Source organism: Vitis vinifera, chromosome 6 (genome assembly GCF_030704535.1).
Source record: "Vitis vinifera cultivar Pinot Noir 40024 chromosome 6, ASM3070453v1".
Lineage (NCBI taxonomy): Eukaryota > Viridiplantae > Streptophyta > Magnoliopsida > Vitales > Vitaceae > Vitis > Vitis vinifera.
This window is the reverse complement of record NC_081810.1, coordinates 22,092,125-22,105,722: the sequence shown is the minus strand read 5'-3', so window position 1 is coordinate 22,105,722 and position 13,598 is coordinate 22,092,125. Positions and strand designations below refer to the sequence as shown.

The 13,598-nt window shown below is 32.8% G+C and overlaps 1 protein-coding gene across 1 annotated transcript; it reads left to right on the top strand.

Annotated features, from left to right (window-relative positions):
* The first annotated feature begins 1,712 nt into the window (after nt 1-1,712).
* On the top strand, nt 1,713-13,598 carry LOC100261914 (protein TIC 100). Its single transcript, XM_002270890.4, has 11 exons — nt 1,713-2,509; nt 3,370-3,441; nt 3,618-3,707; nt 3,821-3,994; nt 4,951-5,041; nt 5,603-5,665; nt 5,783-5,849; nt 7,103-7,206; nt 7,292-7,418; nt 11,454-12,220; nt 12,979-13,598. The coding sequence occupies exons 1-11, from the start codon at nt 1,890-1,892 to the stop codon at nt 13,381-13,383; spliced, it is 2,580 nt and encodes an 859-aa protein (XP_002270926.1). The 5' UTR covers nt 1,713-1,889; the 3' UTR covers nt 13,384-13,598.

The window sequence follows — 13,598 nt, the reverse complement described above, 5'->3', positions numbered from 1 at the left end:
TTGATATTAAAAAGCAATTTATATTAACGGCTCATATTAAATGAAGTCAAATATTTACTCCAAATTACTATCGAGTGCACACTTTGAAAATTTATATTTCTTATTAAGGTACATTATATTATTGTCAAATGTCACAAATTATATATATATATATATATATAGTTAGTTAGTTTTCTCCAATAAAATAATTCCAATATGTATATTATTACTTCTTTTATCATTTCTTTGTATTTTTTTCAGTATTTTTGCAAGATTTGATGAATGTCCATTTTACTAATATTTTTAACATTTTCCAAAATTTTCATAAAATTTAATCACCAATATTTTGTTAATTTCCAATATGTTGATTACCTACATGGGAAGTTGAATGTATGATCCCACTTCAGGGAGAAGTTTTTAACACTTGGTAAAACTAACTCATCTCATATGCCTGGATTCACTTTAAAATGCTAAGGCCAAGGCCTAATGTGTGAAGCCACTCAACACAACTCTCCCGTTTATTGCCTTGATCTTGTTATGTCAGCCTCTCATGTATTAGGATTTTGTAAAGGAAAAAGAAAAAAAATACATATACACTTATGTAAGCAAAGTCACAAAATACAAAATAAAAAATCCTTAAATTTGTTTTTCTTGGAACTAGATGGAATATCTACACTATATAAATTTGAATAGAATCAAATGCATTTGTTAATTGAATCAATCCAAGGAAAAATTTGCTATATTTCTTTTTTTTTTTAAATTAATATTTTATTTCTATGATATTTTAGTAATTTTAAAAACAATTATTAATTTAGAAGAAAGGTGAATAGTAAAATTTTAAGTGATATTTCATTACGAAAAAGTGTGAAAGAAATAAAATAAAAGAGAGAATAAAATAAAGGAAAAAGTTATAGGAAATTAACTTGCAAAATTTTTCTCTTGAGAAATATGTTTGGTTTCGGAAAATTTGTGAGAAAATGTAAGGAAAAAAAATATAGAGAAAAAAATAAAATAAAATAAAAAGTGAAGAAAAAAATAGATTTAAAATCAATAAATCATTTTTATACACTATTTCAAACTCATTTTACTTGTTTTAATTCTTCGATATAAATATTAAATAATTTTAAAATATATAAATTTCTAATTAGTTTTAATTATGTTTTATTTTCTTTTATATTTTTCATAGGATAATCAAATTTGAAAAAATCAATTTTCTTTTTTTTTTTTTTTCTTTTCTTAATCTTTTTTGAAAATCAAACATAACTTAAATGATTTTTAAAAACACAAAAAAAAAAAAGGCACTTCCTTTAACTATAATTTAGAAAAAAGAGAAAGAAAATTTTGTAGTTTTTTCTTCTTTTTTTTTTTCTTTTTTTCTTCATATTATTTAAATATAAGAAATTATTTGTTTTCTATTCTTGACATTTTTTAGTAATTACAAAACAAGCAAACCTTACAAGTAGTAACCAAATCTAGTTTATATTAAGATTAATAGATTAAAATGGATAAAATAATCTTAAATTTGTAAATCTAATGTGTTTTATGTTTGAATTTGAAAAATAATTTTTTTTATATAAATATTTTTTAATATTTTAATTATATTTATATATAAGTTTTAAAAGAAAAGATTATTTTGATAAGAAAAATGAGGATATATTTATTAAAATTTGATAGTTTTTTAAGCTAAAAAATTGAAAGATTAAATTCACAAAATAGGGATTATTTCATCCTTTGATCAAATATGAAATACCCTTTGAGTTGCCCTCAGCTTTTCTTGTGTGAGAGCATCTATTGACCAAATAAACCCTGGGCCTGCGGCTCGCTTTTGTTGCTATTTGCCTACTATCCCTTGTTTCAGACAGCTCCTCCGACTCCCTTCCACCTTATCTTCTTCTTCTTCTATCTCAGCAATGGCGGATGATGACTCAATCACACCCGCAGACACACAAGAAGGCGAGAATGAGCCAAATCCAGAAAACCCACCACCCCCACCTCCTTCGGATGATGACGATTACACCGACTCCGACTACGAGTCCGGCGACTCCGACCTCGAAGAAGTCTTCTACACTCGCCCTGGTGAGGAACCCGACCCACGCGCATACGACAACAAGCCTGAGACCAACATCATGCGCTTTACCCGAATCCTCGAGAGCAGGCGGATGAAGAAGATGCAAGAGGAGGAGGAGAAAGAGTACGTGTTCTATGAAGACCTCTTTGATTTTCCAGAGGACCCGGAGAAATGGAGAGAAGAGGATTTGAAGGAGCTTTGGGCGGATGCTCCATTGGAGATGACCAAACCCGGTTGGGACCCGGTTTGGGCAGATGAGGAGGAATGGGAGATTGTGAAGGAGGAGAGTAAGGCTGGGCGAGACCCGCCCACTGCCCCTTTTTATGTGCCGTATCGGAAGCCGTACCCGGCCATTCCAGATAATCATTATGATATTTCTAGCCCCAAATCGGTGATTGAGGAGTTGGATAGGATTGAGGAGTTTCTCAACTGGGTCAGCTACATTTTTCCCGATGGAAGCTCGTATGTCTTCATTGTCTGCTTGCATAATTGTTGTTATATTGCTCTTAATTTGGTTTAATTATTGTCATTGTTGTCTTGATGGATGGACTTTAATTGGATATCCAATTTTTGTTCATGGTTTGCACCAGTGTTATGTCACGTTCTCAAGCATTTGTGTGTCTTTATGTGTTTTGAGTTAGTTTGAGTGTTGATAGTCGCAGCCATTTTGAACCCCAAATCAATTATCAATAAGCTTGATGAGATTGAGTTGTTTCTCAAGTGGTTAGCTTCATTTCCCCTATGGGCATTTGGAACCTAATTTCATTATTCCTAACTTCATGTTGTATGCATTTTTATAATTTTATCTGTTTAGGGGTGTGATATGGATTGAAGAATTTGTCATTTGAATTTTTGTTTTTTTTAAATGATTTCTGTTGTATTTCTTCTGACTTTTATTCATGTAACTCACTGCCCTCACAGAATATGATGTTCTTAAGTAGGATGTAAGGGTTCCAATTTGTTCATATAAGCATTACAGCATTCAAGAGGTTGATAGGATTGAGAAGCTTCTCAAGTGGGTCAACTACATTTTTCCTTAAGGAGGCTCAAATGTATTTGTTATCTCCTAGTTTGTTATTTGATTCATGATGTGGGCTCATTTACTCTGGATTTTTGGTTAGATAGACTGATGAGTGTAATCTTGATCGAAGAGTTGAATTTTTCTTGATGTGGTAGTGCATATATATGATGTTATTTATTTTTTCAGGTGTTTACATTCTATGGCTATTGGCTTTTATTTGGCAATGTGATTTTGGTTGAATATTGCATTGTTTCTCTACAATCTCTGTTGCTTATCATCTCATTATTATATTTTTTTAAAGGTATGAAGGCACAGTTTGGGATGACTTGGCTCATGGGAAGGGTGTTTATGTTGCTGAACAGGGGCTGGTCAGGTTTGTCCATTCCTGATTTGAGCGTTTCTCACTGCTCTCTTGTAACTTTCTTTGGCAGAATATATGAAAATAATAAACCCTTTGATATACTAGTAACCCATTCCTCAGTCTGCTCAGATTTCAATTCAGATGTCTAAGTTACATAAGAATTACTAACCATGCTGATCTTTCAATAGGTATGAAGGTGAATGGCTTCAGAACAACATGGAGGGTCATGGGGTTGTTGAAGTTGAGATACCCGATATGGAACCTGTGCCAGGTTCCAAGTATGTTGTCATCCCAGTCTGTTTGTGCATCTGGCTATTCTGCAAGTTAGCAACTACAATCTAATTTTCTTATTAAAGTAAGTCACTGAGTAGTTATTTAATTATTATTCCAGACTTGAAATGAAGATGCGGGCTGAAGGGAAGATAATATCAAGAGATTTCATGACCCCAGAGGATAAAGAATGGCTAGAGATGGATATTGAGGATAGCATTAATACAGCTAATGGGAATTATGAAATCCCTTTCTATGAGAATGATGAATGGATCAAACAGTTTGGGAGGAAACCGTAAGTTTTTGCTTTGGTTGCTGATTTTTTTTTGTTTGATCATAACCATAGTGCTTCTTTCTGCTGCTTCTAGTTTCATATATTTGTTATTTAGTATCTCTTATTTTAAAAGTTATTATCATCATTATCCATATGTTCTGGATATCGATGCATGCAACTAGATACCTAGCATTTACTCAAAACTTACATACTCTATAGAAAAAGGAGACAGATAATTCAAGTAGAAGAGTATTCACCTTCATCAATCTTATATCTCTTTGACATTTGATTTTGGAGATGGTTTTAATTCTCTAAAATGCTCTATCTGCTTGATTTCATATTCATACCTTCTTCTAGAAAAGAAAATAAGCATGAGTGGGAGAACTTTTCTGTTTTCTAATCATAATCTTTCTAACAGTGGGTTTGGTGGAAATTTATTAGTAACTAATTGAGAGACAATGCTAAAAAACTGTTTGTCACATGTTACATATAACTTTTATAATAGGCAATTGCTTGGGCAGTATATCAAGCAATTTTGGTGATTGAACACCATGATTAGGGCTTTGCAGTGTTCTAGACAAAAGGGAACCTATAATGGATTGAAATGTTTTACTAAAACATTGATGCTAATATCAAATAATTTAGAAAGTTTCAAAATATATAAATAACATTCATAATAAATGTTTTCATGCATACATACAAGAAGGTCAATTGACGGATTGGAAGTTGCATTTTGATATAATTTTAATGCATTAAATAGTAAAATGAGATGGTTTTAATAACCACTGGAAACATTTTTCGGTTCACATATTGTTCGTAGTACTGTTTGGGCTCAACCATGTAGTTCAATTTCTTGATGTCCTCATACCATTTCCAACGATAAGATTAGCTCAATTTCATTTTCGCCTCTTTGCATTTGAGAATCTTTTGCTAAAGTGATCTTTATAGGTTTATTGATGATAATGTTTCTATGCCAGGGAGAAAGGTCGGTACCGCTACGCTGGTCAGTGGAAGCATGGCAGAATGCATGGCTGTGGTGTGTATGAAGTCAACGAACGTACCATATATGTAGGTTCAAAATATGAGCCATTAGTGACTGGGCACAACCTGTTTTACTGTTATAGGCACAGGGTTTCTCTTAATTTATTGAAGAAATTACTAATATCAAAAATACCATTGGTTATTTGAATCTTTTCTTATTGGTAACATTGGCTATTTCAATTATGGCTCTCTCCTGGTTTCTATACTTCTTTATTCCCAAGTGTTCTTCAAACTATCATTCTATGAAATTTAAGATTTAGAATTAAATAGTTGAGACCATGATTGTTATATTGGACAATAGTAGCTAAAATATGCATGGTATCTGATTATGATGATGATGGTAATGATGAAGATCATGTAATAGTAATAGTAATGATAATATATAATAAGAAACACACTAAATCTTTTCTGTTAAGAATTCAAGATATTTCACTAATAGATTTGTGGTTGTTCAATACATGTTTTGCACTTTAATTATGTATATGGTTTGTCCTTGTTAAATAGTCTAATACTGTACTTTTATTAATGCCTTATAAATTAAACTGTCATAAGAAAAGTGTGATTAATACTTTTGTACTGTGTATTCAGGGTAGGTTTTACTTTGGAGAGCTCTTGGAGGATTTTTATGGCTGTGATGAAAATACTTCAGCTGTATCCTAAGAACCTTTTTCATTGGACATCTCTTTTTTCTTTTTCCCATTTTTTTTCTCCTTTTTGGGAACTTATACTGCAACAAGGATATTTTTTTCTTACAATGTGGTCCTTCAGCTGCATTCGGGAATAGCAGAAGTAGCTGCTGCTAAGGCTCGAATGTTTATCAACAAGCCTGATGGAAGTATGTCTCTTTGTAATTAAAGATAGTTCATAAATGTTAGATTGCAAATTATTCTATAGTCAGAAGCGGAAGCCTCCAACCACCTGTCAATTTGAAATTCAATCTGAGTCATTATTTAGATCTTAGATGAAAATTGTCTTGTTCATCATAGATGATTATCCATTGATGGCCAAAGTTATTTTAAGAGTTGCAACTTTTGGTTGCAGAAATGAAAATTGTTTTTCTCAGAAATTTTTTCATTTTCAAAAAATGAAAACAATGAACATGTTCATCTTTGGATTGTTTTCAATTTGTAATCTTTTTGAAGTTTTGAAAAATGAGAAACCACATTTTGGTATTTTCTAAAAAATATCTGATTTCAGCAATTGTTTTAAAAACAGCTCTTGAAAATGTGTACCGTAGATTTTTGATAGATTATTGAATTAAAGTTATAGAAAATATGTTTGGTAACGTGTTTCATTGCATCTTTTTCTTTTTCCCTATTTCAAAAAACAGTTCTCATTTCTCCTACCAAACAAGCTCTAAGTCTATTGTACATTGCATTTAGCAGAATTTTTCCTCAAGAACTCCTGCTGTTATATTAAATTCATGAGATGGCAATTCACTGAACAGAAACTATTGGAGTTTTCAGCTACCAAACGAGTTCTAAGTTTCTTATAGGTTTCATTCAGTACATTTAGCTCCTTGAGAACTCCTATTCTTGTATTTAATTCTCAAGAAGTTGGCAATTCACTGAGTGGAAACTATTGGAGTGTTTGGAGTCTTTGGATATAGTGGTAGTGGGGGAGGGTGGTAGGAGGGGGAAGGGAATGAGAAACCATCTGTTATAGGTAACCTTTTTTTTTGGGTACCCGGAACCACCCAATCTCCACCGACAACCCTTTGCTACTTGAGCCAGGCCTTGGGGGCTGAAAAATGAGAAGCCATTTTCCTGGAAATAGGATTTTTATATGCAAACCATCCATTTTCAATGTATACATTATTTCAATACAAAGCACGTGGGGCACCATCATCAACCTTATAGTTTAATACAACATCATCCAACAATGTGGATACACTTTTTTTTTTTCCTAATTTCATTTGCCATCTAAGCCACTAGATCATTAGTTGATGTTAGCAATTTGGCTATATGTGCATCATATGAGGACTATTCCGTTTTTACCCCTTGCAGAACTTTTTTGTGTTTTTTTTTTTTCCTTTTGGTTTTATGTCAGCTTTTTTCTAATGATTTTGGGTAATGCTTTGCCTGGCAGTGGTCAGGGAAGAGAGGGGTCCATATAGTGATCCTCAACATCCCTATTTCTATGAGGAAGAAGATGTGTGGATGGCACCAGGGTTCATCAACCAGTTTTATGAAGTAAGTTAGCACTCATGTTTTACGAGTGACAAATTGACTTATCATTGGAACAAGTTGGAGAACATGAACATATTTTGTTTGGCAGGTCCCTGATTATTGGAAAACGTATGTGTCTGAGGTGGATCAGGAACGAGAAATGTGGTTAAACTCCTTCTATAAAGCCCCACTGAGGATACCTATGCCTGCTGAGCTTGAACACTGGTGGTCAAAAGGTATTAATTGGAGGGCATTGTTCTGATAGGCAAAGATAGAATATATTGAAGCACCTAACAAAAAGGTGAATAAAGGTATACACGGTGTGTTCAAAGGTGCCTAAATGGCCAAATAATGCTAAGAGAAAACAAAAAACAACTCCCTCACCTCATTTAGAGCTTTGCCAATCAATGAAGTCCAACATGGACAAAAGGCTATCACCTATGTATGTTCTAACCCACTCCTAAAAAATGTACGTGAAAGTTTGCTTGATCACGTGGTCCCCTTTTTCAAAAGCTCTATTATTTCTTTCTTTCCAAATTATCCAAAATAAACATGAGGGCAGCTCTCTTAGCCTTCATCCTCTTCTTCCTGACACAAGAACAATTCCAACTTAGAAGGGCCCCTCACACAGTAGAGCGCATTACCCATTTTATCCTAAAAAGGCATAATAAGACGCCATAATATGACTGCTTTATTAATTGGAGGGAACTGATTTGCAGTACTAAATTGCTTTTGGTAACTAGAATATTTAGATTATTTTGATTTTGGTAGTTTAATTTTATTCACTTTAGAAGTTTCTTGGGGTTATTCTTTACAAAGAGAATGGTTTGTGTATTGAGGATAGGTTTTCAACTTTTAATTATTTTTGCTTCAAAAGAGAGTCTCTCTCCTTTATTTTGAGTTGGTTCTATATTATATCACTCATATTGCTCCACATTCCTTATTACATCCTCATTTTAGCTACGCTCATTTGTTGAACATGTTATTTCTTTTTCCTTTTATTTTTTATTTTTTTTGCAAACGGTGAACAAAAAGACATATTAAAAAGCGCTAATCAATAAAAGCGGGCACGCCCTAAGAATGAAGGGATGTTATTTCTTGGGTTTTGCAACTAGGATTTGTTATTTAAGTTGTGGTGATCAACCTAACATGTGATCTCTATCCTTTTGTGATTTTGACATGGCAAGATCAGAGTGTCAAGAGGTGCTATTGAAGAGATAGCTTGTCATTAGAATCTTCTATTTTGAAATTTTATTAAAACATGTTATGTTGATCATTTGTGTTAAACTACTAAACAACCAAAAGCTTAAGCTATTAAGAGTGTGTTTGGCAATGTTTCTACTCAAGGTGTTTTTAGTGGAAGTGTTTTCTCTAGAAGTGTTTTTAAGAGAATCACCTATCAATTGTTTCTCTAGAAAACACCACAAGTGATTTTTTAACGAATATCGTATTTTTCTTCAAAAACACTTTTTGGGGTAAAAGTGTTTTTTCAAAACACTACCAAATGGACTCTAAATACGTTTGATAAAGTAACTTAGAGGGTGTTTAGTAAATCAACATAATGATTTAATATGACTTATTAATTTAATTTAAGTCATTAACTAGATTAAGCATGTTTGGCAAAATAACTTAAAATTACAATTTAAAAGTAAAAATAAGTTTAAGTATCAAGTTAAAATACTTAACTTATTTTTAATCTCAAATCTTTTTTGCTTCATTTATCCACACTAGCAAGAGTATATTTTACAACTATGATTCCACATTCACAACTCATTTTTTATAATAAATATTTTTTTGTTATCTTATATATCTATAATACTTTAAATATGTATGTTTAATAAATAAATTTATTACTTAAAATTAATGAAAAGAAATATTAGTTAAAATCAATGAGGATAACTATTAGTTAAAATTAAGAAGGGTAAATATGTCAATTTGATGATTTAAAATAAATTTTAAGTTAACTTTACCAAATAACCTTAATACTTAAAGTAATAAATTTTAAGTCAACAACTTAAGAATAATTTGATTTAAAGTCAACTTAAATCATTGAGTAATACATATGAAGTTTTACCAAACACTCTCTTAATATTACAACTTAAAGTGAAAAATGATTTTGATAAATCAACTTAATAATTTAAGCATAATTTATTTTAAAGTCATTTTAAGTCTTTAAGCATCAAATATTAAGTTTTACCAAATGTCCTCTTAATCAACTTAATAACTTAATGTAAGTCATTAAGTCATAAAGTTCGTAACAAGGCTTGGCAAGTGGCCTCCTTATGTATTTTTTTGTCAATATGAAAGGAAAAGGATTTGTTAACGTTTGAGAAGGAGGAGTTATCGGTTCAAAGGTTGAAATATTCTTTTGTATGTAATTTGTCGTCTTGGTCTAGGGTGTCTATAGATATGTGTCCTAATTCTTTTGTTAGTTTCATTGATTGTTAGGTTCTAAGTAAGGGCAAGTGATGTTTTTTGTTTCTTCCCCTTTCCCACTTGGTTGAGCATATAAGCTTTTGTTGTATACATCCTGTTTTGGTGTCACCCTTTTATTTATATACACTTTTTGCTCTTACCTATAAATAAAAAATAAAAAAATAAAAAGTAGATTAAGCGCATTTGATAAAATAACTTTAAGTTAAAAATAACTTTAAGTATTAATTCAAAATAATTAATTTATTCTTAATTTTAAATCTCTTTTGTTTCAGTTGTTCACATCTAGTGATAGTCTCATTTTCTTCCATGAATTCATATCTACGATTCACTTTTATAGTAAATATTTTGTAGTGATTTTATACGTTTATAATATTTTTAATATGGATGTATAACAAACAAATTTATTTCTTAGAATTAATAAAAGTAAATATTTGTTAAAATTAACATGGGTAAATATTAGATAAAATTATTTAGGGTAGTAAATAAGAACAGCGGAAAGAAGGTTAGACATCGTCAATTCCTAGCCCTATCAGGCCAGCTACTTCATATCATACTTGATTCTATCAGACTCTTCAATTCTGGCCCTATCAATTTGATGGTTTAGAAAAAAAATTAACTTTACCAAACAAATTTAATACTTAAAGTAAAAATGAAGTAATAAGTTTTAAGTTAACAACTTCAGAATTATAAAACTTTTTTTTTTTTTTGATAAGTAACTTCACAATAATATAACTTAAAGTCCAATTAAGTCATTAAGTAAAAAGTAATAAGTTTTACTAAACGCCCTCTTAGACTTAAACTTTAATGTCAGGGCTCACATAAGTCTCCACACACACGAGTTCAATGAATGATAGAGTAATAGTCAGTGAGATTTGAACTCATGAAAAACCAAGGCTTGATTTCATGTTGAGTTGCATAATTAACTGAAAAACCTAAGTTGTTAGGTAATGGGTTAACATTGTAATCAAATTGAGTAATAATTTGGTTGATGCCTTAACAAAGTATTATTTTAATATAGTAGTTGGAAAAGATAGTTGCTAGTGAAACTTCAATAGATTAGAAAACACAGTGAATGTTTTCAGTTGGAAAGATTAGCCATTTGATGGGTGGTAGTTTACCTGGAGCATTGTTTCTGTGCCTTTCTTAATGGTTTTTTACTTGACAGATCTCTCAATCAAGTTATGATGGTGGATCCTATCTCCCATGCATGTGCATGTGTTCTGTAGATGACAGGAACGTGAATTTGGCATATTCCAAAAGAAATTTCCTTTTGCTCTGGGATGGAGAACAAGAAAAGGGAATTTTAGATCTAACAACCTTTTGGTGTGGGAATGGATTATCTCAAATGTCTTTCCTTTCCCTTTATGTTCTTGACAAAAATAATGAATGATTATTTTCTTTATACCAGTAATAATGCTGGAAAGAAAAGCTTCTTGTTTCTAAGGTACCAATCTTCAATCCCCCACCCCCCATCTGTTTCCTTGAAAATTGAACTGGAGATGCTTTCTAATGATTTTTCATTAAAAAAATAAAATGAACACAGGGATTGGACATCTGGTTTTCTTCTAAAAGGATAATTTAGTGGTTTGGAAGTAGTAGTAATTAAAGAAATGAAAGAAGAAAATATTAGACCTGATTATTCATTGAAACAAACACTTGAGTGGTTTAGCATTTAGCACTTTCTATTGTTTCATCTTTTGCTTTCATGCCTGTTTGTTATTGCCTCAATTAGTTTACTCTTCCAACCCTTTTCTGATAGATTAGCTGCTGTCTTTTCTAGTTTGTCGCACTGCAAGCATGTTTCCTGCTTGATGTTTGTAATTTTGTTTCATCAGATGAGACTCCAGAGTTTGTTCTTGTTAACAAGGAACCAGAGCCTGACCCCGAAGATCCATCAAAGCTAATATGTACTGAAGACCCCCTCATCCTACACACACCAACTGGACGTCTAATCAATTATGTTGAAGATGAAACGCATGGGGTCCGGTTATTTTGGCAACCGCCTTTGAAAGATGGGGAAGATGTGGACCCAGAGAAGGCCCCATTTCTACCCCTTGGTTTTGATGAGTTCTATGGACGTGAAGTGAGCACACAGGATGAAAACATATGGAAGCGTCTTATAACAGCAGTGGAAAATGCATGTAACCCTGTGTTGGAAAAACTAGAGAAATGGAGTGAAGAGAAGAAGAAAGAGAGTGAAATGAAAAGAAAGCTAATGGAAGCAGAGCTTGAATTCATAGAGGCTGAATTGTGCCTGGAAGAGGCCATTGAAGACATGGACGACGAGTTGAAGAAGAAGGAGAAAGAGGAAGAGAAGAAAATGGAAAGGGGTTTCCAGGAGGAAGAGGATACTTTTACACTGAGCAACCAAGATGAGAATGTTTCAGCTGAGAAGGTAGATGAAGAGAGAGAGGGAGAGGGAGAGGGAGATGGAGAGGAAGAGGATGGGGAAGAGGAAGATGAGGAGGATGCACCATCAAGTTTTGGTACTGTTATTCAAGAACAAGACAAAACAAAGAATGATCAGAAGGGAAACAAACCTGGGAAATCGCCATTTTCTACATCCTCATTGTCATTTGCTTCCTGTAGCCTGATCTCAATGGTGAGCTCTGATTTCCTATAGAATTCTTCATAGATTCTTTTTGACACAATCATTGCTATAGGTGACAAGATAGGGATGATTCAGGATTCAGAAGTTAGTAGGTATCTATTGTGGAATAATTTGGAGACAACCCAAGGATGAATTTAAGATTAAGAAAATCAATCCTGTTTAAAAACAAAAAATAGAAAGTAAAAATCAATACCTATCATGTAAAAGAAGTAAATAATTTAGGGATTATTTGCAATGTTGGGTGTATTTTTTAGTACTCATCTCTCAAATCATTTGAGAATTATTGAATGCATTTTGTAAGTTTAGAATAGGTTTATGCCTTTGAGGCCTAGCTCATGTGGTGGAGGGTTGGGCAGGTGGGGAACAGGGGGTTGGGTTTGTGGGAGGTTATAGGTCCTAGTCCCAATAGTGACAAAAATTTACCTGTGTTGGAATTTTGATTTGGCAACCATATATAACCATGCCTTGTAAGTTATAGCTCTGAAGCAATGGCCGTCAGCTCATGGAATTGAAAGTTCTGAACATTGTTGGCTGGCTACAATGCGAAAGTTCTATATATACACCATCATCTGGCTTTTGAATGATTATTTTCCTTATTCCTCTTGTATGTGTGGAAATATGAAAACTGAGCTCCTCCCTGAATTTCCTGATTCCTTGTTCTCACAACTAGACATAATATTTTTCCGTAAACCTGAGCCAAGTAAGCACAGTGAAACGAAACTAAAAATTTGCTTTCATTGCCTTGACAGGTTCCATCTAGACTACAACAGTCATTTGTATTGTGGAAGGAAAGAACATCGTCAAGGAAATTAGTTATCACCCCATCAATTGAGGGCACAAATGATCGCTCGGAAACATTTGATTCAGTGAGTTTCCCTTTAGTGCTTGGCCAAAATGGAAGGTTGAGGGCCACAACACAAGCAGGACAGCAGTTTCAGGTGAGATGCCACTCAAGCCATGGGAAATCTCAATCTCGGATTATATCATCATGTTCTGCAGCCTCTGTGAACTCCAAAAGAAAGCCAAAACCTGAGAAGACATCACAGGGCCATATATGGCAGCATGCAGCACCAGAAGGAGATTTAGATAATATCTTGTCCTTGCATATACCCATACATTACTTGGTACCAAATACTAATAAAATCTTGAGGTGAGCTGCTACTCTTCTTTACATCTCTTTTTGACATTTTTGGCAGAGAAACTAGATGGGTTATGGAAGATGGTCAATTTTGTGGTGCCCTGTTGTACCTTCTGTTCAGCATGAGCCATGCAGAAGTGCTACTCTCATTTTTGCATCTCATTTACTGTATGTTCTTTTAAACTATTTCTTGTTTAAGGTCAAAGAAAATCACAAAATAATGTTAGTTCA